This window comes from Triturus cristatus, chromosome 5_2 (genome assembly GCF_964204655.1).
Source record: "Triturus cristatus chromosome 5_2, aTriCri1.1, whole genome shotgun sequence".
NCBI classification, from domain to species: Eukaryota; Metazoa; Chordata; class Amphibia; order Caudata; family Salamandridae; genus Triturus; species Triturus cristatus.
This window is the reverse complement of record NC_140588.1, coordinates 436,560,970-436,586,330: the sequence shown is the minus strand read 5'-3', so window position 1 is coordinate 436,586,330 and position 25,361 is coordinate 436,560,970. Positions and strand designations below refer to the sequence as shown.

General features: G+C 43.2%; 1 protein-coding gene across 1 annotated transcript in view; it reads right to left on the bottom strand.

The window, feature by feature from the left end:
* ADCY1 (adenylate cyclase 1) overlaps positions 1–25,361 on the bottom strand; it is a 1,095,828-nt gene that overhangs the window by 145,106 nt on the left and 925,361 nt on the right. Inside the window, exon 15 of the mRNA XM_085606626.1 lies at positions 18,497–18,623. Coding sequence (XP_085462752.1) covers positions 18,497–18,623 — 127 coding nt within the window. The remainder of the gene's footprint in view (positions 1–18,496; positions 18,624–25,361) is intronic.

Genomic DNA, 25,361 nt, shown 5'->3' with positions numbered 1-25,361 from the left:
TGGTAAGCTGACTGTCCATCCAAAAGCCCAAACTTTTATTTCGGTTTTGGTAGGGGGACGTGCTCTTAGGTAGTTGGGTAGTTGGGCACATGGATTTCTGACCGAAGCATAGCAGCATTCCCTTCTGCCAGAACCTCTGTTTTGTCTCCATTGAGTTTCAAATTTCTGCTTGACATCCAGTGAGTAACCTTCTTTAGACAGGCGTTTAGTTTGGAGGAAAGTAAGCCTGTGTCTGATGTTAAGGAAATGACAATTTGAGTGTCCTCATTGTATTGTACTGTGGAAAAACCGTGCTCCATTTTAATGTCTGCCAGGGGCAGCACATAGACATTACACAGAGTGGGACTATGAGGATTCCTAAGGAACCCCATTTTCCAATTTTAAGGAATCAGAGCAAAAAGTTTCCTCATTCACTTGGAAGTTTCTATTGATTAGAAATAAAGCTAGCCACTTAAGGGATGTGCCATTGATTACTACTTCCTCCAATCTTTTAATAAAGATTGGGTGGGGCATCGTATCAAAGGCAGCACTTAGGTCAAAGAAGAAAAAGTACACAGCCATTTCCGTGCTATTTCCTGCTCGAAAACCTGTTTGGGTAGGATTTAGGAGTCCCTGATCTTCCAAAAGGTAGAGAGCTTTTTATTAACAAACTTTTCTGCACTTTTACTAATACATGGAAGAAGTGAGATTGGCCTGTAACTTTTGGGTAGTGAGGGATTCAACGTTGTTTTTTTAGGAGTGGCTTCAACATAAAATGTTTCCATGCCGGGGGTACTTCACATGTCTCCAAAGAGTGATTAAGTATTTTAACCATGGTGGGGCAAATATGATTTATACCTTTAAAAAAGAATATTGGGAGGTGCTGCTTCTAAAGGTCACCCTGATTTGATTGTGGTAAGAAGACTTGTGATGTCCTTTATTGTGATTTCAGTGAAGGATGAAAGATTTACCTTTATCTGTGTTTGGGAGGTTGAAGTCGAATTAGTGATTAAGGTCCTGGCCTTAGGCATGGATGCACAGATGTTATTAACATTCTCTTGAAAGTTGCTTGCAAACATATTACATCTGTCTTCAGAGGCTGGTATACCTCCGTGGGGTGTAGGTGACTTCATGAAAGTTTTAACCTAATTGAAAAGTTATTTTTTTGAATTAGCTGCTTTTTCAATGTTTGCACTTATAAAGGAGACCCTTGCCTTCCTTATTGAATAGTGATAATTTTTTACAGTCTGCTTATAGGTTATATTACTTTAAGTGTCATAGTGTTTCCTTCAACTTCTTCCTTTCTTTTTACATTCCTTTTTCAGGATTAAAAGTTCTTCTGAGAACAATGGGGCTGGTGCTTGCCTATGATGGCTTTTCTGTAATCTCTTCGGAATAAAGTGATCTAATGAATTTTCAATGCTGTTTTCAAATGTGGAGTACATATCGATATTTCCTCTACTATTACAGGGAACTGAGGAAATTCAAATTCTACCCCATCCCGTTTTGGTAACATCGTTGCGCTGTTGCCCTCACTCAGGCACCTTAAACCTCTATAGCGTTTCTTTCGTATTTTATGCTGTTGTACATATTACACGACCTCTCCTCTTCTCTCGAGCTAAACACATCCTGAACCTCGTGAACCTCTGTTCGAAACAACCAATTCTCGAGATAAGCATCTATTGACCCTTGGTGACCGTTCTCCGGCCCCTACAGCTGTTTTACAAATCATCATCTCCAGCATGCACACGCGCCCTGTCGTAAAGTAATTTAACTAAGGAATGGCTAAGCCACCTGACCTGTCGGGTCGGGTAGAGAACACGACCTTAGGGAAAGAATGTGTATTGCCCATTATCCAGCATCTTGTACGAAGAATGTGTCCTTGTGGATGATTTGTATTTTTATTGCACATGCAGGGGGGTTGTTGCTTTAGGGGATTCCAGCGCTACAAAAGATTGTGAGCCACAGATTGAAGTGGCAGTCTCCTAAGAACCTACTTACGATGTACTTCTGGAACAACTGTACCTAGCTGCAGCTAAATAAATTGAAGTTCCTATGCTAACAGAGTGTTCCGTGTCTCTGTAACTTGGAAGGCGAACTCAGAAGATTTCAGGCGTACCCTGCGCCGCCAGGCTTAAGAAGCCCGGTTCTTCAAATGGTGCCCTCTCTGAGGCCGCTTCAGAGGACGTGGGTCCAGCCCGAGGATCGTGAGGAGCCCTGCCAGGAAATTCCAGAGGACGCGCACCACGTGATCGACCCCTGCATGTCGTAAGTGGATCGAAGGTTTTTACAGCGTGGCTTCTCCCTTCCGACGGCTGCGAAGACCTGCTGCCCTGACTGCGGCCACGCTTTGGCTCCCTTGGTAATTGGTATCGCGAGACATCAGACGGACCTCTGTTGGCGTATGGACTCATCTGGTTAAGTTAAGTATAGTGGCCACTCCTTTGTCTTTGTTTTGTTTGGTTCGACTTTTGCAAAAGCTGAAACCGAGGGGTGGGTGCAGTTTGTGTACCGTAAAGTGACTAATTAATCCCCTTGACGTTTGTAAGAAACTAGTGAGCTAGTGAAGCCTGGTTTCAATAAGTTTGGTAATTGGTTTGGTTTTGGTTGCAATAGGGATTCCCGACTGGAAGACTCTTGTCCAATTCCTCCGGCTGGGACTCCCACTTATGAAGCATACTCGAAACATGGTATCGGGCCCATAGCTTTTAATGAGGCGTGGGTCCGCTATACTAGGAAAGATGGTGTTTTACGGTGGCAGCAGCACGGCAGTTATGAGCTCAATATCTTAGATAATTTGGAAGACGCCCTGTTTAAACGGAAAGCCCGGCCGGCTATGTTTGACTCCTTTCGCTTATGGCGCAAGGAGGCCAAACAGAAAGAAATGAAACAAGCTAAAAAAGATAGGAGAAATATGACTATTGAAAAAGCTGCTCAGCAATTTAAAATTGACGAGACCGATCGTGCGATTGAGGTTTTAGATAGGCAACATCATATGGCAGTCGATAGATATTATCCAGTGTTGCCAACACCCCCTGCAGAGAAAAATGCGGACCCTCAGAAGGATCCCTTAATGTCCCACCTGTTGAGACTACCACCGCCCTATGCGCAAGGGACTAATGTACCTCCCGTACTGCCGCCTCCCCCGGGAGTGAATGCACCCTTATTGTTAATACCTGCCCCACCTGTTGTTCCACCCGTCGCTCCCCAATTGGTTCCTGCACCCCCATTACAGCCTCTTCCGGTATTACCGGGCTCTCCCTTGCCCTCGGCTCCCCTCGTAAATGCTACCCCCTCACCTGCTCCGCCTAATATTATGTCTCCTGTCCTAATGACGAATTCCCCCTCCGCTCGGAAGCGGATGATCGATACCGTTTCCAGCCTTTTGTCCCCTCTCTTTGGGACTTTGCAAACCACCCCCGTTCCTCCTCGCAGGCAAACTCGTAGTCAGCTCCCCGGTCCTGACGAACGGGAAGTGCTAGACCTCCTTGCCCGACGGTGGGCCACGAAGGGGTCCCAGTATAATTTGCAGGATATTATGATTACCTTTAACCAGTGGGAAGCGCCGACACAAAGATACGTTTTTGATGTGATGTGTAATGTTTTAAGTCAAGAATGGGAAGATCTGGGATTGGGGCCAGTTCCCCAGGGCCTGCTAGATGTGCAGGCCGAGTTTGATAAAGGAACGATTGTGGGCGCTGAGGTCGAGGACGCGGTAGGGACGCTCGTCACGTTCAGAATGATGTTTGCTTGCCGGTCTTTGCCGAAACGCGATTCTTCTGTTAGGCGAAAATTAAAGCACTACTCTATGAGGGAGGTTCCCACAGTGTGGAGAGAGGAGGTCGCAGCTCAGGGAAACAATCCTCTTATACTGCTCACTTCCAGCGTGTGTGGGTGCACGTTCCTTGGAAACGTTCCGAAGTATTGGCCCTTAAGCAGTCGTTACCGGACCCCCATAAAAATCCTGCTGTGTATTATAAAGAGTTGTCCCAAACTGTTGATGCATGTGTTATGAATTTGGCCGACATAGACATGCTCATGGGTAATGTAGTACCACAACCATCATGGGCCAGAATTCGGAAGGAAGACCACCCTGCGGAATTGGGGGGTAATTGGGCTGCCATACTTGCCGCAGACAGACTCCAAGTGGGTGGTGCTAAACCGGAGCCGTTAGTTATGGAACTCCCACCTAGAATTATTGCCTTACTGAAAACTATGATGCCCCCTCTGCGAGTTAATTGGGATAAACTAGCAGCTTGTAAGCAAAAAGCGGATGAAAATGTCTCTGATTTCTTCACTCGTTTTGAGGAGACGTTCATCGATCATAGTGGTCAGGATATGAGCACAGAAGGTGGCCAACGACTGTTTGTAGATAAATTTGTGTCTAATTTGGTTCCGGAAATATCAAATAAATTAAAGAATTCCGAAAGCGCGTGGGCCGTGTCATCTTCTGCCCAGATACTGGCCACTGCTCAGCATTATGAGAATAGGGATAAAGAGGAGAAAGAGAAACTAGATAAAAAGACGAAAGAACTGAAAACGAAAGTTCTCTTGCAACAGGCTAATCCTCCTCGCACTGCCCAACAGGAATATCAGCCGCCTCCACAATTTCAGAGACCGTTGCCGAGGTCTGGGCCTTTTATTCCCCGACCGGCGCTGGGCCAGAATCAAAGCGCCTATTGTAAAGAAGACGGCCATTTAAAATATAATTGCCCAGTTTTGTTACAGCGTACGAGTGGCATCCCCGGGTCGCGAGGCCGGGGTGGTTATCAGTCAGCATCGAGAGGTAGAGGGCGGGGCACACAGCCTAATAACCCACGTTCCATGCCCCCTGAAAACTCCATGAACTATTTTGATCAGCGCAATGTTCAGTCTACCAACTATTACACTGATGATTACTATACCGAGGATGAGAGCCAGAATTGCCAATCTAGTTAGGACAGCCTTGGACAAAGTAAGGGAGTAGTATCAATTCCAGTGGACCAAAACGGGCCTTATGTTGATGTGGTAGCACTAGGTGTTACAGAGCCATTCCTATTAGACACTGGTGTGACAAAGAGCTCTATGATTCACTCTAAACTCCCTGGGGCACCTTTGTCTGGCTGTACGAATGTTTCTGTGGGTTTTGCTGGCGCCCCAGTTCAGAACCCAGTTTCACGCCCTTTGCCCATTTCAATAGGTCCTTACAAATTGGAGGCCCCGCTTCTTTTAACAACTGGTTGTGGTGAAAATTTGTTGGGTTTGGATTTATTGAAAAAATTGTATGCGACATTGCACTGTTCTCCTTCTGGTGTGCGTCTTACACTAGGTAAGAAATTGACGTCATCGATGTATTTGTCCACAGACCAGCTTCCTCCTGAATTACAGTCTCTTTCTGCCACCCTCTGGGCCACGGGCCCCAATGATGTGGGCCTCTTACAAATTCCACCCTACATTGTAACCATTAAGCCCAATGTTAAATTCCCTCGCATTCCACAATATAAAATTTCCAGTGGCGGCGAAAAGGCTCTTTTAACTATAGTTCAGGATTTGGTACAAAATGGTGTGGTCGAAGAGACTAGGGGAAATGTATCCAACAGCCCTGTTCTGCCCGTTTTTAAACGGACCGACCCCTCCCAGCCACCTGTTTATCGTTTTGTGATTGATCTCAGAGAAGTCAATAAGATTGTAGTACCTCAATTCCCTGTTGTCCCAGACATTAATGCCATAGTGACAATGATACCTGCCTCAGCTTCCTGGTTTTCTGTCATTGACCTCAAAAATGCTTTTTTCAGCATACCTATTGCTGAGGAGAGTAGGGATATTTTTGGCTTCTCCTTAGCAGGCCGAAGCTTCCGGTTCAAGAGGGCTCCTCAAGGGTATTGCGAGAGCCCCTCCATTTACAGTCAAGCATTAAAATCACAGCTTGACACTATGCCTTTACCACCAGGTGCCACTCTTATTCAATATGTGGATGACCTGTTGGTTGCAGCAGATTCGGAGGACACTTGTAAAAAGGCCACTGTTTCATTGTTACGCCACTCATCTGACCACCACCACAAGGTTTCACCGTCTAAATTGCAATATTGTTGCCAAGAGGTTACCTATCTAGGTCATCTCTTGTCAAAGGAGGGACGACGATTGACCCCAGAACGTATCCAAGCAATTGCCCAAATGCCTATTCCATGTACGCAAAAAGAGGTACGTGCCTTTTTAGGTATTACCTCTTACTGTAGACAATGGATCCCCAATTTCTCCCTTCTGGCAAAACCCTTGTTGGCACTGACTCTTAAAGACACACCACACCCTCTCCCATGGTCAGCGGAATGCCAGAAAAGTTTCACTGATTTACGTACTGCCTTGTGCTCCGCTCTTGTGTTAGGTACTCCTGATTACAGTAAACCTTTCACACTCTATGTTCATGAGAAAGAAGGTTGCGCATTATCAGTTTTAACGCAACAATTTGGGGACAGGCAACGTCCCTGTGCCTATTTCTCTGCCACATTAGATCCAGTGGCCAAGGCTTTACCTAGCTGTTTGAGAGCAGCAGCAGCAGTTTCCATTCGCCAGTCTGCCGGATTGGTATTAGATAATACCCTCATTGTCATGGTGCCACATGCAGTAGACACCCTCCTAAACAGAACAAAGACGCAACACCTTACGAGTGCCCGCCTTTCGGGGTATGAACTGACACTCTTGGCTAGCCACATACACATTAAACGATGTAATGTCCTGAACCCGGCAACATTGCTGCCGATTCCAGTAGAAAATAGTACACCGGAGCAACATGATTGTTTCCTCCGCACGGAGGAAGAGAGAAGAGGCAGAGTTGATTTGAAGGATACTCCACTCCCGGACCCGGATGGGACCCTATGGGTAGACGGTTCCTGTTTTAAGCTTCCCAATGGCAAAACAACTGCAGCCTATGCAGTCACTACCTTGTACACTGTTGTGGAAACAGCACGGATTATGCATAATTCAGCCCAGGCAGCTGAATTGATAGCACTGACTAAAGCGTGTGTGTTGGCTGAAGGAAAAAGGGTGAATGTGTTCACTGATAGTCAGTATGCGTTTGGAGTGGCCCATAGTTTTGGCCGCCTGTGGAAGGAAAGAGGTTTTCTCACATCCCATGGCACTAAGATACAGCATGGCCAATTGGTAAATGACCTTCTTGAATCGCTTACCTTGCCCACTCAGATAGCAATTGTAAAGTGTAGCGCACATAGGAAGATTACTGATGATGTAGGTCAAGGAAATGCTTTTGCAGACCAGATAGCGAAAGAGACAGCTAAGGACACCACTAGCCGCATGTACGTTGTGGACTCCGCTAGATGGGTTGCACAAGGTGGGATGTGTGAGAATACTGTGGACAGTGTGAAAATGATCCAGGCGGAAGCCACAGAGAAGGAATTAAGTACGTGGAAAGAAAGTATGGGAAGGTTGGATGTGACAGGGTGCTGGACAGATTTGTCAGAGCATCAACGGTGGTTGTTACCAGATGCTTACGTGCTACCAATAGTGACCATGGCACATGGTCCAGCCCACATCAGCACAAAAGGTATATGCAAACTTCTGGCCCCAGTATGGCAGAATGGGGGGATACCTAAATGCGCAGACAATCTGGTTAAACACTGTATTGTATGTTTGATGCATAATCCGGGGAAGGGAACACCAACACCGGCAGGCCACTTTGCTCCCCCAACGCACCCTTTTGAGGTATTACAAATAGATTACATTCACATGGAACGATGTAACAATTTGAAGTACGTTCTTGTTGTGGTATGTGCCTTCTCCCGATGGATAGAGGCCTATTCTCTGAAAGATATTACTGCTCTATAAACGGCGAAAGTCCACTTATAGGAATTTCTGCCGAGATTTGGGTTACCTAGAATTATTTGGAGTAACAACGGGAGTGAATTTGTGGGCCAGATCATGCAGAAAGTATGTGCTGGTCTTGGCATCAAGCAAAAGTTCCACGCAGCAAACCATCCCCAGTCAGCAGGTTTGGTGGAATGCTATAATGGCACTCTCAAGCTTAAGTTAGCGAAAATTCAAGCCAGCACGGGTCTGGCTTGGCCTGATGCCTTGCCCTTGGCTCTCTTATCTACCAGAACAACCACCCATTCCCGTATGGGGCTTAGTCCCTATGAGGTTGTGTTTGGACGCCCGGCAAATGTTTGGGGAGTCCCAAGGCCCAAGAAATACTCCGAGATAGAGCATCCATTGTTAATTGATTATTTGTATGAACTCACCACTAAGCTACGTGTCCTTCACCAACAGGTACAAGATACTTTGCCTCAGGCTTCAACTGATCCTGGTCATACCATACGGCCGGGAGACTGGGTCTGCATTAAAAACTTCCAGAGGTCGAAGAACTTGGAACCTCGCTGGAGAGAACCCCGCCAAGTACTTCTGACAACACGCACTGCAGTGAAGGTCATCGGCAAAAAGAACTGGGTACATGGGGTGCATTGCAAGAAAGTGCCCTTACCTTTGCCTTATGATCAGTGGGTTCGTAACCCAATTGGCGATTCTGAAAGTGAAAGAATACCAAGATTTGAACTGTTTAGCGATACATACCTAGACTCTGCCAGATCACAGAAAAACGACGGCGAGGCCTTCCAAGCAACGGTAGCACCGACATCGAAATTGGGCACTACTGGACCACATCTCCTTTTCCAAGAACAAACTGTACCTGGTTCCCAGAGAGGCCCAGGTTGAATAGAAATTCCTCAATAGTACCTCATTGACTTTGTCTTTTATCCCGATTTCCACACGTTGCAGGGCCGTGACTGAAGTCTCAGACTTGTGACCCAAGTGGTGGCACTAGGCCTGTGGGACTTGTAGGAAAGCAAAGAAAACTACAGACAATCACAGCTGAGTGAAGCAACCTCCAGTCACGGGCAACCTTTAGAGATGGAACTGACTGTTAAAAAGGGAATGGATAAAACACGAACAATGAACACGAAGCATTGTAAATTATTGCATAACCGTTTTGTAGTAGTCTTAATAGTATTGATTGTAATGTGTATTATATTGTCTTGCATAGGATGGGGACTACATGCAATTTTTACGCAGCCTGTTACCAAAGTTACCGTTAAAATGCATACATATGTCACTCTACCACCTCATGTCGAGTCAAGAAGGGGTGAATTCCGTAACAACACATTTGTTTCTATGCTACACCACCATCAATTGGCGACTAATGCAACAAACTGTTGGGTTTGTGGCCTCCTGCCAAGTTCAGTGAACACTGGAATGCCATATATTACCCTTCCTTTTTCATTTAATGGTTCTTGTAGTGCATGGTGGGAACTGAGTGCCAGTTGGGTATTTTCTGGAGATGGTGATACCAAAGACGTAAGAAGCTTGGGAGTACATCTGTATCACTTATGTTGGCGGGACAGAAAAAGGATATATGGGACGAGTAATGAGAAATCAGAATATGCCGATCGCCAAACCAGATCTACAGACTTGTACTTTTTAAACCTCTCGAAAAGGACAAACTTTTCTAGTGGTACCCAGACAAGCACCATTCTGTATTAGAAAAGGGGGGTCAGAATATAAGGGTACAAGCAGATGCCAACATATTGTGACATTGAATGGCACAGACTGGCCTCGCATGGTTCCCTCGCATAATACATACTTCGTATGTGGAAATAAGGCTTATACTTCCCTACCTGGTAGTTGGAGAGGCACTTGTTATATCTCTTGGTTGTTGCCCCCTACATACATAGCTGATGCCAAACATCATTTACAGAAAAGAGGGGTGGCATCTGACCAGGATACGTCAGGACAGGAAGCCGGGGATGTCTTGAAAGGACTCCTCCCATTCTGGGGCCCGATAGCTAACAGTAGGGACATAAGGCAACTAATTCGAGTTTTAGAAACCACTATCAATGAAACAGCTGGAGCTTTGAGTAATCTCACTGCAGAACTCGTTGCTGACCGCCTCATCACGCTTCAGAACATAATGGTATTAGATATAATTCTTGCTGACCGTGGGGGCGTATGCAAATTGATCGGATCAAGCTGCTGCATTTATATTCCAGACCACGCCCCTGCAGTATACCAAGCCATCTCTAAGCTACATAAGATCACGGAGTCCGTTCACCAGGATGAAGGAAACTGGTCTTTGATGGGATGGTTTGGGGAAATACTGTCTATATGGGGATGGAAGATCCTTACCTTTGTCGGAGCGATTTTGACTATTCTCTTCTCATGCTGCCTTTGCCTACAATGTGGTCCCGCTATATGCGGGCTCTGCGCCACCCTGTGTCTTCCACGTCCTGTGTCCCAGAAAGCAGGGAATGCAAAAATAATGTTGCAACAACAGCTTGTAGATTTCATGGCCATTGAAGTCGATTCAGATTAACAACAGCCTCTGTTTCCTTTGCCTGAGTAATGGCAAAAGGAGGGTCTGAGGAAATTCAAATTCGACCCCATCCCGTTTTGGTAACATCGTTGCGCTGTTGCCCTCACTCAGGCACCTTAAACCTCTATAGCATTTCTTTCGTATTTTATGCTGTTGTACATATTACACGACCTCTCCTCTTCTCTCGAGCTAAACCCATCCTGAACCTCGTGAACCTCTGTTCGAAACAACCAATTCTCGAGATAGGCATCTATTGACCCTTGGTGACCGTTCTCTGGCCCCTACAGCTGTTTTACAAATCATCATCTCCAGCATGCACACGCGCCCTGTCGTAAAGTAATTTAACTAAGGAATGGCTAAGCCACCTGACCTGTCGGATCGGGTAGAGAACACGACCTTAGGGAAAGAATGTGTATTGCCCATTATCCAGCATCTTGTACGAAGAATGTGTCCTTGTGGATGATTTGTATTTTTATTGCACATGCAGGGGGGTTGTTGCTTTAGGGGATTCCAGCGCTACAAAAGATTGTGAGCCACAGATTGAAGTGGCAGTCTCCTAAGAACCTACTTACGATGTACTTCTGGGACAACTGTACCTAGCTGCAGCTAAATAAATTGAAGTTCCTATGCTAACAGAGTGTTCCGTGTCTCTGTAACTTGGAAGGCGAACTCAGAAGATTTCAGGCGTACCCTGCGCCGCCACGCTTAAGAAGCCCGGTTCTTCAGAACTAGCAGGATAGGGTGGATTCCCTGTTACTTCCTCCAATTCACTGAATTCCTCCAATTGTTTTCTTCACAATACTAGTATTTAGCTTAAATCTCCAACCCCTACTCCTGGTTTTTGATCCTTGTTTCAATTACATTTATGTTTACTTGTATGCATAATATGTCTTGTAATATGTAAAGGTTGTTACAATGTAAAGAATTCTGATACAGCGCTATAGAAAAATACAGTGAAAAGTCCCTTGGATCCCCGCTACTTCCCCTTGCAGGCTGGTGCAGTCACTCACTGCACCCGCCTGCAAGGGATCTAAACCTCTCTTTAACATGTTGCTGTCTGCACAGAGAAACATGGAGCAGCTTTGAAGCAGCCGAAATGTATTTCACTGAATGGGGAAGTTTGCAGCTGCCCTCAAGGCAGCACATTTATCATAATCAAGAGCACTGTCCCTGTTTGTTCACGACGCACCTGTTTAAATGTGAGACATGTCACATGGTGCAATCAACGGTAGAGCATCCTATCAGTGACACAGGCCCAGGTGTGTGGCCAATTAAAGCTGTGGTGATAGGAGTAAGTAACTCCTTGACATGGTCTGCTTGTGAGGAATAACTTAATTGATTCAAAAGCCCAAAACTTAAGAGTCATCTTTGACACTAAACTGTCCTTTGAGGCACAAATCAACTCTGTCACCTCTGCCTGTTTCTTTATCATGAAAATGTTGCAGAAAATCCTTCCTGCAATACCTATGGCTCTAAGGAAGTAGTGGTATCAGTGTTGATATCCTCAAGACTGGATTATTGCAACGCCCTCTTCTCCAGGGCTCCGAAGGCGCAGCATTAACAAAGTTCAAACCACTCAGAATGCAGCAGCGAGAATATTGTTGGGCATCTCTAAATTTGATTCAGTCTTCACAGCTTTAGCCAAACTCAAGTCAAATCACTATGTATTGCCTTCAAATCTCCTAAAAACATGGGCCCATCACAGCTGACGAAATTTTAAAGCTATATATTCCAGCCAGAGACAATAGATTTGCCGAACTGGGAAATCTAATTTTTCCTAGAGTCAACAAGGTTACATGGGCTGGCATAAGCTTCACGACTACTACTGCTCGCCTATGGAACTTGCTGCCTACCGCGCTGAAGAAAGGTCCCAGTCTCTCTAATTTTAGAAGGGCCTTAAAACGTGGTTGTTTACAGCGTAATTTTACTCTTCTGTCAACACTGCTCTGTACCTATCAAAGGCAGCACCTAGACACCCCAGGATTTTGTTGCGCTCTATACATTTCTTATCATCATCATCATTTGGAGAAGGTGCATGCAGTTCTAACTCAGACGGCCTGCCTAAAAGCAACCAAAAATGAGGCTACTGCTAGAAAAAGCAACCTAAAAAAGTTAAGAATATGCATCACTCCTAAAGCAATCCCCTGAAGTAAAGGTGCCTCATCCAGACAAAGATGAATGTAAACATCCCACAAGTGGCCAGGCGATGAAGTTTAGGTCCCTCATAAAGAAGTAGGAATAACTGACTGCTGGTGCGCCTATTAGAGAAACGTTTTATATGGCCCAGTCAGTCTTCTGGTAGGCAGTGGTTTGGAAAAAGCTCAAAGCAAATTGAAATTTGCCATTGAAAGCAGCTAGAACATGTAAGGAAACATAGATGTCCTGAGATTAATTCAATGACTTTTAATGCACTTTATCACCTTCTCCTCTAGCTATGGGGGAACCACTGGATGGTTGCATGTATAATTAGTAGCCCATCTTCTTGCAGAGTCTTAGGGGAGGCTGTATCACCACATGAAGGGCAGATTACTTATCTGCAGCCTTCATTTATCTGACTCTGATTTGCCTTTCCTGATTGTAGTACTTACTCCTCGAGTAGTGGTGTTGTCTCTTTAGAATAGCACCCCATCTTCAAGATTCCAAACATTGTTGTGTCCACGCCCCACTCCCACATCCTAAGATAAGTAGCTAGTAATTACTCCTCACTCTGCTCCTATCAGCAGGCCCACCCATAGTGTTCCTAGATATTTCACGCATCTTCAAGGAGCTAGCTACTACTAACGGATGAGGAGGCCAGAAGAATTGAATTAATTACAGGACGGGCTTTCAGAAGAGCTAATCAATGCACTTATTTAAAAAAATCTTTGCTGTACATTAAAAAAAAACCAGCTATGGTAATCACTGAAGTAGATTCTTCATTACCTCTGCAATGATGCCCAGATGATCTCTGTAGCTGCTTCCTAAGCTGACACATGATATATATGTCTTATAAACAGCAGCAGACCTTTTAATTAGGGAGGTGCTAAAGCAGGCATTGTTGTGAGTTAACATGTTTAGTCTTGTCACTGCAGGGACATGTCAAATTCAAGATTTGTCCTGTCTCTTTTTTACAAACTATCCACTCAAGTCGTATGTGCTCCAATGCACACACAGAGGTGACATAGCTGATACTAAATGCAAGCTTTACTACATGTCACAAATTGAATACATTGACATTTGCTGCTGTAGGTTTTAGGCTGCAGCCATTCAGGATTGAGTTGACAACCCCGAAGCAATGCTTTTAAACTTACTCTGGGCTGATGTATATGGTAGAGGTCGAGCCGTCCTCTGCCAGGATAACACCGCATTTTAATCCATCACCCTGGCGGAGGTCCCGACTGTCAAATGTATAAATGTCTGTTGGGCCGGCAAACATGTATTGCATTGACAGGAAGTACCCCCAAGGTGGTTCCTACCAATCCATTGTAAGTTTGCCGTACGGCTTCATCAAACATGAAAGAGTTGTATGGCAAACGTACATTTTTTTTCTATTTTCAGAAACAAAACCCTAAAGCATGATTTTTTGAAAAAAAAATTTTTTTTTAAAAAACAATGAATCACCTCCCAAGGCAAGAGGGGCATTTTGCAATTTTTACTGCCCTTTATCACCAGGTTTTTCCCGGCAGGGACAGTCAGTGAAAACTGACCTGTATGTCCGACATCTAAATTAGGTGGGCGGAAATACAGGGCAACTTCTGACAGCCCCTACTCCAGCCTGCCCGAGGGGGGGTCTAACCATGGTTGAGACGGAGTAATCTCCACCGTGATTACATCTAAGAATAAGATTCGCCCGCTTTTAAAGCTGTCGAGCAGACCATTATGTTGGTGGGAAGGGTACTCGATTGCCATAGAGTACCCTTTTTGCCAACATATAAATCCGACTCTCTATCTCATTTGGGTTGTGTAAAGATGCAATGTAACTCACATGCCACATTTTACCTTTATTTCACTGGTATGCTTCCTGCGTCATATTAGTGTGTTCTCATTCAAAATAAAAAAATACGGTTTGAAATACTTTAAATAAGTTTAGGGGTCACAGCACGTCCAATGGGTGTAAGCATAACAGTATCATAGTGCTTAATCCTTCTCAAGATAAGGGGGGCACTTAAAAAGGGGAGCATTGCTGAAACTCCATTACTTGTAGTGAAGGGGGTAATTTGCATCCCTGCGATACGGTGATATCGCAACAGGTGCACTATTGATAGCTGCTCCTTTCTGTGTAGAAAGCCAACCTTCCCAAACTCGTCGGTGAAATATGAGAGCGCTCCATTCAAGTTCTCACCCTGAAAGCACAGTTACTCTAATGCGTTCATGTTCAAAAACGTATGGCAGTTCTATGTATGTCACATGGAAACTCCAACACCCTAGTTTCTACCTTAAAAAATGTATTCTGGCTGTAATAAAATAAACCCTACTTATACACAGTGCTTAAATGGAGCCGGTGGTTTCCTGTGCTCGACACCGGCCCATTATTGTCAACACCTACTTTTATGACAGTCTACCACATTGTTGCGCTGCTTAACTAATTTAAAGATGAGCACAACTACGCTTATTTATGAAAACCATATACGCGAGAAATTACTTATACCTGCCTCCCCAGACATTCTTTTAGATTTGGGGACCTGGAATATTTTGGATTGTCACATAGAGATAGTTTTTTTTAATACTGTCATGAGCAGTGATGACCGGGCCAATAGGTGGTGCAAACTGTCGTGGCCTCCTATTCAGGGTTGTGACACTTTTTATTTTACAAATTAAGCAGTGCTTACACATTTTCTTTGATCAAAGGTTCAACCTTTCTGTACATCCTGTAGATAAAGAGCTGTGGACCCGAGTGTACAAAATTTTCATGTATCTATTTACTTGTTTATTTGCTTGTTTTCGCCCACCTCTTTTAAATTTATGTTCACAATAAAACGTTATTTGGGACCATTATTCTCTCACCTGTAACATATTTAACTGATATCCACGACGTTTGTCATACACGGTGGTTTGTTCTCTCAATGGCCAGAAGATGGCAGTATATCTCAAATTATTATACAAGCTGCATCTCGAGCGAGGCAGTCCAACATTTAATTATTATTTATGAATGAATAATATATATATATATATATTGGAGTTAACCCGCCTGAATGTAATATATTTTCCTTAATATATCAGATGGACATGAGCGCAAAAAATCTCAATTTTCTAAATGGTATTTTCTTTTCTCTTTGATGAATAATGAAGTTCAATCAAAGTAAAATGCGGCTCTAAAGAATAGCTGACGTAGCGACTGCTATTATATACCGCTGTTATACATCAATATTCCAATTAGATGGCCCCATCACACAATGCCAGATGGAGATGGAAATGTATACCATTATCACATTTTTTAAAGGACTATGAGGAACCAATGTCAGTTTAAATGTAGATAATCCCAGAGACGAATGAAGTGTTTGTTACATTTCCATTTCCCTATCCAGTTCAAGTTATCATTAATAGGACACTGGGATAAATAATCTATTTGATCTAGCCCTAAATCTTCTGGAAAACGGAGCCTGCATTTCGTTTTACAGCGTGCAATGTGGCTATTACTCTTGCAAAGTCCAACAGGCAGTCGCGCTCTCCCTTTTGAGCAGTGCCCATGTTTTTTTTTTTTGCATATTTATATAGCGCGAACTCGACCCGAAGGTATTGGAGCGCTTTACATAGCACCGTATTTACATTACACATTCAGGGACGGGGAGATTAAGTGATTTGCCCAGAACCACAGGATGTGGACGCGACCTCGAGGCTCGAACTCTGGTTTCTAGCACCAAAGTTGGCAGCGCACCCGACCGACCACATCCTCTCCCAAGTTGTTCTCACCTGTGAATGATTGGTTTTCACTAAGCGACTACTAGCAGCTGAAGTGCATAAAAAAGCATGCGAACAACACCCTATCTAGTGGAATATTGTCTTGTCACATCCCCAAATTTGTCATGCCTCCTAATACTGCTCTTGGTCTCCGACTTCACCTGTGTGGTCTGTGCCGACGTGAAATACGTCCTGCTGCTCGAGTCCTGTGTGCGTCAAGCCTACATTTTGACCACTCCTGTGTTAATCTGACTATCTTTTTATTTACTTTATTTCTTAGACTTTTTTATATTATTGTTTTGTCGTCATTCTACATAAAATGCCATGTGTACTATTCAGGATGTTATTCAAGTACTAATCAACCGTGTATCTTTCTGGTGTATTACTCTGAAGACAGTACACTTTACCTGTTGGATTCCTCATGCGCGCTACACTAATGTAACATGCAACTTTTGTGTGTCTCTCCTTTGTCATAAAACTAATAACATCTTTGAAATCAGTATGGGATATGGGATGTGGGAACAGTCATTCTTAATGCAATGGGACGTGGTCAGTGAGTGCGGGAGCAGGGTCAAAGATGTGACTCAAACGAAACAAAATATTCTGTAAGGGTTTTGAGGACCATTCACAATAGGGAAACACGTTTTTTTTTTCATGAAGAATGATATTTTCGTTTGGCAGAACAAACTAAGAAGAGAAAAGGAGCTGTACTTCGAGAGTGCATGATGGTACCTTGTGTGCATTGTTGAAATACAAGTGACTATGTTTTAAATCTTATTCGGAAAACTTCTCAAGACCACACCTGGAAAACTCTGACTGGCACAGCTTAACAGGCATATGCTTGGAAAGGTTTGTAAATAGTTAAAATATTAAATGTGCATGCTTGCGTACGAGTACCTAGCGTGGGCATATTTCCAAATATGTTGGTGAATCTATCCCCAAGTATCTTTTGCAGTTTGTCTCCCCTAGGGGTGAGCGGAATATTTTATTCTGCCCGCAGAATTTGGCGACTCTGCGTTACTCTTGTAACGTGGACTTCCGTCTGAATTCAGCAAATCGCTGTGTGGTGGGAATTTATCCCTGTGAGGTTCCAACATTGTGAGCATGAGCAAGATTTGGTGCCGCCTAGCGCCATTTTCTAATGTGGGCGGTCACTGTCAGAGGGCTGCTTCTAGGGTATATTTGGTGCCGCTAGGGTAGATTTTCTACGTAAGCAGCACAAAAATCCCCTCAATTAGCAGCATTGTCTTCCGTTCCGCGTGGCGCCATTCCCTCTGATTTTTCAGTGCTGCTCACACTACTGGTGCTAAATTTCAGCGCAAGCCGCGCATTATGCATATTTTACATCAGTTGGTGGAAATCTGCGGAATCTCGCAGACAGGGCCGGACTGGCCGTTGCAGGCACCGGGCGTTTTACCTGTAGGCCGCCAGGGAGGGGCCGGTTTTAGGCCCTGGGGGGGCGTTTTTGTTACCGGCGGCCGGCAGCATCTGCGCCCTGTAACAAAAACGGCTGAAATCGGCTGTATCAAACAGCTCGACTGCAGCCCCCTTCTCACCACCAGGGGGGCTGGCCGAGCTGTTTGCCAGGGCCAGTTTCGTTTCCCAGTCTGGCCCTGCTCGCAGAGTCTTTATGTAACTCTGCAGAATACTGCAGTGAAAACAACTCCGCTAGCTCCGCCTACCCTCAGTCTATCCCAAATAAATGCAGATTTTCTCTCATTCAAAACTATTTATGTAATGCAATAATGCTCCAGCAACACTGGATTTGTCCTATTACCAGGGACATTTGTGAAACACACTTACCATAAAATAGCTCTGATTTCTAACTCCAAATTTAGTTCCTTTTGTAGCATAATCAGCATTTGTTCCTATGATATTTGTTTCAAAAAGCTAAAATTCCAGATTACACAGACTCTGAGTAGATGTGACGTACTCTTGAAGTGCTCTTGGATTAGTAATTCTGGCTCAATCCTGATTTATTTCTTAATTTCAGGAGTAAGACAAGAGTGTAACAAGATACATTCAGGAGTAGGCCAGGGTTACTACAAGACTAGGTCACAGCTAACTATTTGGCAAAGAGGCCTAAAATATTTGAACATGATCATATATCTAAATGATTTCCCTACAATTGCAACATAGAGAAGAGAATCTAGATTATTTGATTAAATTTTTGTTTGGAAAAATTGTTCCATATAAGCATACTAATTCCATTAATGTGTAAAGCAAAAGTAACCTGGGCTATGGTTTAAATCTAAGCTTGGCAATTAAGTCAGAAATTAGACTTGCCTGCATGGCCCAGAGGTAGTCCAGACGTAGCTTCAAATCCACTTGCCTGGAATGTAGTGCCAATGCGCAAGAAAACAGTAAAATGGCCAGGATGGGTTCATAGCCACGCATATAAAATGAGCCTCCCCTTGGAAAAAACAGATTTATAATTTAGGAAATACTAGAGTTAACAGATAATTATGCTTACACAATATTTAAGTTAGCTTCAGAATTAGAAACAATATTTATTGTTAATATGAAGTATACCACCATTCGAGTACATACTAAGGCTAGGTCCAAATTTAAATTTAGCCAGCTTAATTTACTTATTTGGAGAATATTGTATTACGCTTGTTACACAAAATTCCCAAAATGATGCCATTATGCCACATTGCGTAATTATGCCACCATTCCCTCCAAAATTAAAACACAGGCGACGAGGGAACAACATGAACAACCATAACATGAGTGGATGTAGTTTGTGGTAACTGTGTTTTCCATGTTTTTGTTACAACGTAAACTAATGTTGCTATAAATTATAGTGCTAAATGACGGATTTACATTTCACTTAATTACCTGTATTTTCAAGTAATTTTCTACAAACTTCATGTAATTGTGCCTAGTGTTCAAGCGGCTACAGAGCAATCATCTTTTCAGTGGAGAAGTCTTGTGTGGAAATTTCCATATTGTTTCTGTGTGGAGGAATAGATCACATTTTCTGGAGAGACTCAATTTTTAACCCTTTTGGATGGGTGCTAGAGTTTTTATAATAAATACTGTGTGGTTATGATCAAATTTACATTAGGAAACCTCATAGTGTTTAGTTGAAAATACAAACTAAATAATGATATCACATGGGAAATCTAATGGCATAAACCTGAATGTTTCCAAATGTAGTAATCGACTATATTATTTTTGACACCTATATGTAGAGATTTTACTACTGTGAATATGACCAATGCTTGCATTTTTACATACTCTTATCAAGGGGCATGAGCAAAAATTCCTCTTCTTTGCTCATGACAATTAAGAGAGAGTGAGTTGTGCATATGGACAGAATTGTGTCAATACAATCTCGTTAATAGAGTGATATTTTAAAGTACAATTTATTAATTTTAGGTGACTGTGACTTTGACTGGCGTTTTTTTGTAACTTTTTTGCATGAACAGAATATTTGATTCATTTTGTGAGGGTGACATAAGAATGACTTGTAACGAATTGAGACGTTTTACAAATAATAGAGAGTGCAAAATGTTCAGTCTTAAATCTCAGATTTAAGTTAGGGCCAGCAATGTAGGGATTGAATATATGGATTGTTTACCTTTTGGATTTTGAATCGTACTAGATTGAACTGAAACATACCTAAGTAGTAAGACTTGGAGTAAGTCTGCTTGAGGGTGGAATGAAATTACTGAACAGGAGAAATGTATTTGATGAAAAGGGAATTAAATTACTCAACAGGAAGAATTTGTATCAAATGGGAAACTTGTTTGGGCGGTAATGAAGGATTAAAGCACACATCTCATATACAATACATGGACATGAGGAATATACATGGTTGTATAGCCTTAGACTGTCAGATATTGTAAAGTGACGTTTAACATTTTTATCTGGCTTTTAAAGAAAGTAATTGTTGTTTTTGTATGCATTTTATGTTAAACAGCCCTGAAAGGGTGACTGATGTTGCAAAACATGTTGGCTCTTTGATTGTCAATAATTGTTTTTATGAAGTTATGAAAATCAAAAGAAAGTTTTATGGACATTTATAAATAAGATTTTTTTTATTAAACAAAAATAAGAATCACTATTGTGAAGTTTCGAACTTTAGGAGAATGAATGATGAACTGATTTACTTTAACTGTTATAACTGAGCTGCGCAGGTAACCAGAACATCTGAAAGGAAAAGCGGAGTGCAATAATCCTGCTTACCTGTCTAGTGTTTATGTTTCCTAACCACAATCAGCATGTTATTTCCCTAAAACATGTATTTAGTGTGACATATTTCATAGACGATTAATTTCAACTGGAGTCTGATTTTATCAGGTGCAATAAAACATTTACTCTGCCAATCATACATGAGGCCCACTGTGTACTACTAGGCCCACATTACACATGTGTCAGAATAGAGTGTGGCATTTACTATTCATAGTTAAAATAATTACCTCAGAATGAGATATTTAGCACATGTGGTACATTACTCCAGAAAGAGGTATTTAGCACATGTGGTAAATACCTAATTTTCTGACTTATCAATAGGATAGCGAGACATGACATTCATAAGTAGTTTTTATGCCATTTCCTACAGGTCTCTTTTGGCTATTACACTTCAGCAGTTTTGATCTGCCGGAATTAATCAGTGGAAAACTGAAGGCTGTGATAATGATCACACTACACAAAATTCTCATTCCCATGCAAACTCATGTTTGGATAGGAATTTAGCCCATGACCTGTAATGGGAGTCGTTTAAGTACAGTATTGCTTTAGATCGCTACAAAACAATTCCCTAGAGTTTAGACTTTAATCGGTGAGATAAATAGCACCTGTTGTGAATTTTTCCCTTCAAACTACAACAGGTTGTCTGATAGAGTATTGATGTTAAAAATATTGTGTGGGAAGAAGATCGTGTCAAAATTATCGAGGAACTACATTTTGAGAAGCTGTGTTCAAATAGGCAAGCATACATTTCCTATACTTTTACTATTCTTAACTCCACATCTACTTTCCTCCTGTCCATTGTAGTCGCCAGAGGTAGTTGTAGATAGGACAGAGTTTCTATCAAAAAGGTGATTTATTTGGCACAGGTAAATTAATCTTTGACATTTTTTAAAAGAATTTGTCGGGTACTTCAGATGGAGCCTGGAAGGTTTTAGGGTGTTTCATGTAGCAGGGGCTGAGAAAAAGGGGGGCAGGTAAAAAAGCCAACACTTCTACCAGGAAGCATTGGCAGCCATCTTGGGATTCAAGTTGAGCTGAGTCCTACAAAAAATGTAGAAAATAAATGGAGAAAGGGCAGGACTACCCTGAACCCCTCAAACTGGTGGTGGGGTCCCAGAAGGGCTCCCCATTGAGAGTGAAAAACATTTTTGAATCAATTTTGCTGCAAATTTGCAGGTGGATCCATGGATTTGTGGAAACATTGAAAAAAAAGAAGCACAGGCTCCCGATCTTCTTTACAAGGAAGCCTCCTGGTGTGCCGAATCCCTGGGGCATGCGGGCATTAGACAAAACCAGGAGGGGGGTATATGGGGCCCCCATCTAAGGCTTTGCAAAAGCACCAGGGACTGCCACCTCCCTGGGGCACATGTTTTTAATTATGAGGGGTGCCCGAATGGCAACCCCAGCACTCTGGGCACAACCACCTACCTGGGGCCAAAATCAGTTTAAAAAAATGGGGGGGGGGGCAACATGGCCCCGCCCTGGTCCATTCTCATCCGCGGGGACCACTACCTCCCTGGGGCAGGCCCTCATGCAAGAAAGCACAGGTTCGTGTGGCTCCCCTCCAGGAGTCAATAATGGCCCTGGGGACCACCATCCCCCCAGGGCCAGCTCCTGCTATGTCCCAGAGTGCCCATCCCAGGATATATCTGTTTGCTGTGGCCTGGTGGGAGCTTTACCGTTCCAGTCAAGCCAAAGCAAATGCTCCACTTCCATCAAGAGAGAGTATTAAAGATGCTCTTGCTTGCTGGAAGTTTATGTTTATGTTTTTGGCAACTTTTATAGCACACAACTACCCGTGGGTGTCTCGGCGCTCCCACGGGCAGTGAAGCAGATTTGCTTTCACTGACAGAGAGCTGCCTTTCCAGCAGCTCCCTGTCTGTGAAAGCACAGCTCCAAAATTGTCCAGTGAAGGGAGGTCACATGGCCCTCTATTCGAAATATAAAAGTATGAAAAAAAGGACTGGCCCCCTTTCACCACCACTCTGTAAATGCACCTCCTGCTGCACTACTAGTTGGGAGATGAAGTCCCCTGGTGTCCTGTGGGTCCATGGATTCCAACTACCCCAACTGTTACCTCCAGTAAGTCCTACACAGTGAGATTGCTGAGAGGTCATCAGAGACCCACCCCCTTTCTCCACTACTGTGCAAACATGCCTCCTTGCTCACTAGTGGTTGGGGGTTGAAGTCCCATTGAATGCTGTGGGTCTTTAGGGCCAATAACCCCTCCTGTTACCTCCAAGAAGTCGCACACAGCACGCTTGCTGAGAGCTGGTTGGAGGCCAGCCCCTTTTCTCCACCACTCTGCAAATGCACCTCCTGCCACACTACTAGTTGGGGGATGAAGTCCACATGGATACTCAGGGTTCTTGGGGGCCTAGAAGCCCTCATTTTACCTCCAGTAAGTTTGACACAGTGAGGGCTGGTTGGCAGACCCACCCTCTTTCTCCACCACTCTGCAAATTCAACTACTTGTTAAAAAACATATAAATTAACCTAAAAAAAAAGTTACAGGGAAGTTATAGTTAGGAAATGGAATTTAAAAAACTTTAGAAGTTCACTGAAAAAGCCAAAGGTTACAGGGGCTTTAGAATTAGGAAATAGAATTAACAAAACCTTAGAAATTAATTGAAAGAAACAAAGGTTACAGGGACATTATAGTTAGGCTGACATTTCACTCGTACAAATTCAGCAGTTATAGTTAGCTGAGCTAACTAGAGCATATGCCTCTGCAAAGTTCTGCTTGTGACCTCACATATTATATCACTCATGAAATGGTCAGTGACATCACTGATGACATCTCAAATCACATCACTGATGACATCATCCACAGAAGCACTCCCACACTCACTTACAACCCAGTGCAACATCTCATACAGCCACTCCCACACAACCAGCACTCACATACTGTTTCACAGACCCACACAGATGCTCACACACCAAGTCACTGATCCATAAACCCACTTACACATCAACTCACCCATACAGCCACTAAGGCAACCAGTAACTCACATATACCACCACTCATGCACCTACCCACTGACCAACACAGCCACTCACACATTCAGTCATATAGACATAAAAATACTCATACAGCCCCTCACACACCAAATCACTTACCCATATAGCTACTCACACACATACACACTCACCCATAAGTCACTCAAACACCACTCACTCACCCATACAGTTACTCACACACCCATTCACTTACTTATACATATACTAACACATATACTCACTCACCTATATGGTGACCAATGTTCCCTCTAATTATTTTCCTTTGTGTGCAGCAGTATAGGGTCTCTGTGCGCTGCAGCCATGGCTATGTGTGCCAGGAACCAGACCGCGTGTGTGTGCTGCGCCAAATATCCCTCAAAACTTTTGCTTAAAAAACTGAAAAGACGGTGCATTTCCACACATATTAGTCAGTTATTTGGAGTGAGAAGGATAGTGGAGGGATAGAAGGGGAAGAAAGGTTTGCATTCATATAGCACCTGTTACCCCTGATGGGTGTTGAAATGCTTTTTTGCGAGTAGCACGCTACTCTGGAACCCATAAGGATTAGTGTTGAATTAATATAGTGAAATATGAAAGTAATTTGAGTGGTGGCAATGTTAGTCAGTTATTTGAATTGATCAATCTATTATATTTAATAACTGCTGGGTGGGGTACAGTGATGAGAGGTCTGTGCTGCAAATTCTGCTTCACAGAGCCGGCGCTGTGGCCAAGCAGTCTGTTCCCTTCTTTGTAAGCTTTGGGGTTAGGCATTTACCTTGTATGGATGGAGTGTGAGCTTCTTGTTCACTTATTTATAGTTCCTTTTTGGCTTTAGTAAGTGTGGCATGTAGATGGGGGCATCACTCACTTTCTGTAATAACATCCATACCCGCCTTTGTTGCCCAGTTGTTGCAATAAGACCCAAATAGCAAACTGGCCATGAAGCCAGTCACTGCTGCAGATGAACATATTATAGGACTGATGCTTCCCCAATTACCGCACAATTCTTTATTTTTTAATTTTCTTTTAATTTTTATTTCAGGATTTCACAATATTAGCCACTTCTGTCTGCAAAGCCCATTTAGAACTTAGTTCTGGCTGTGAAGTGTCCAAGATGGGAGACAAGTTGACCTTTCTTAAAATGCCCTGTATCACCAATCTAAGCCTTCCAACCAATATCCTGCTCTTATGTTTCACAATTCCATGACTTCATCCACCTTTAAGTTGCTGTATCTATCTGCGGTGTCCACCAGGCTCTGTGAAGCAGAATGTTTTGCCCACCTTTAGAAACGGCGTTGTGAATTTGTGTTCTATTCATGTAAAGCGATGCAAGATGCTGTGTTTAAATCTGCTGGCACAGTATTCTATACAAACTGAACACTCTGGCGCCTTGTTTTATTCACAAAGGTTCAGTGTATCTATGCCTGCCTACTTGAATCTGCAAAGGGAGTGTAAGAAAGGTCCCCGCACTCGCAAAGCCATGAGTTATCACAACTACAACTTTTCCGATGTGTTGAATGAATGTGGACAAAACGCAGTTAATGTGTTTAAAAAAAAATAAAGGGAACCTAGCAACCTCACCTCCTCCCTTACTAAGCTGCAATAGGGAAGCTGTCCTCCACAAAATGATAGCCTTTGGCTTGTTAGAGGAGTTTAATTAATTGAAAACCTAATGGCTCGGCGTTGACTGTCCTCCGATCTGAACTGTTTGCAAAATGAATATCACTTTCCATAAGTTGTTAGCAATAGCATGAACAACTGTTCTCTACAATTGAATGCAGGCAGCTTGAGGGGTGTTTGTCCTGTAAAGGAGGGTGTTTGTGGAAGACATTCCTGGGCCTTTCCAAGCTGCCACAAAACTCCTTTACTAGATGAGGCACAACCGATGTTGAAATGAGTGAGTGACTTTTTTTTATTTACTGTTTATTTGTAAATAAAGCTTATATAATTT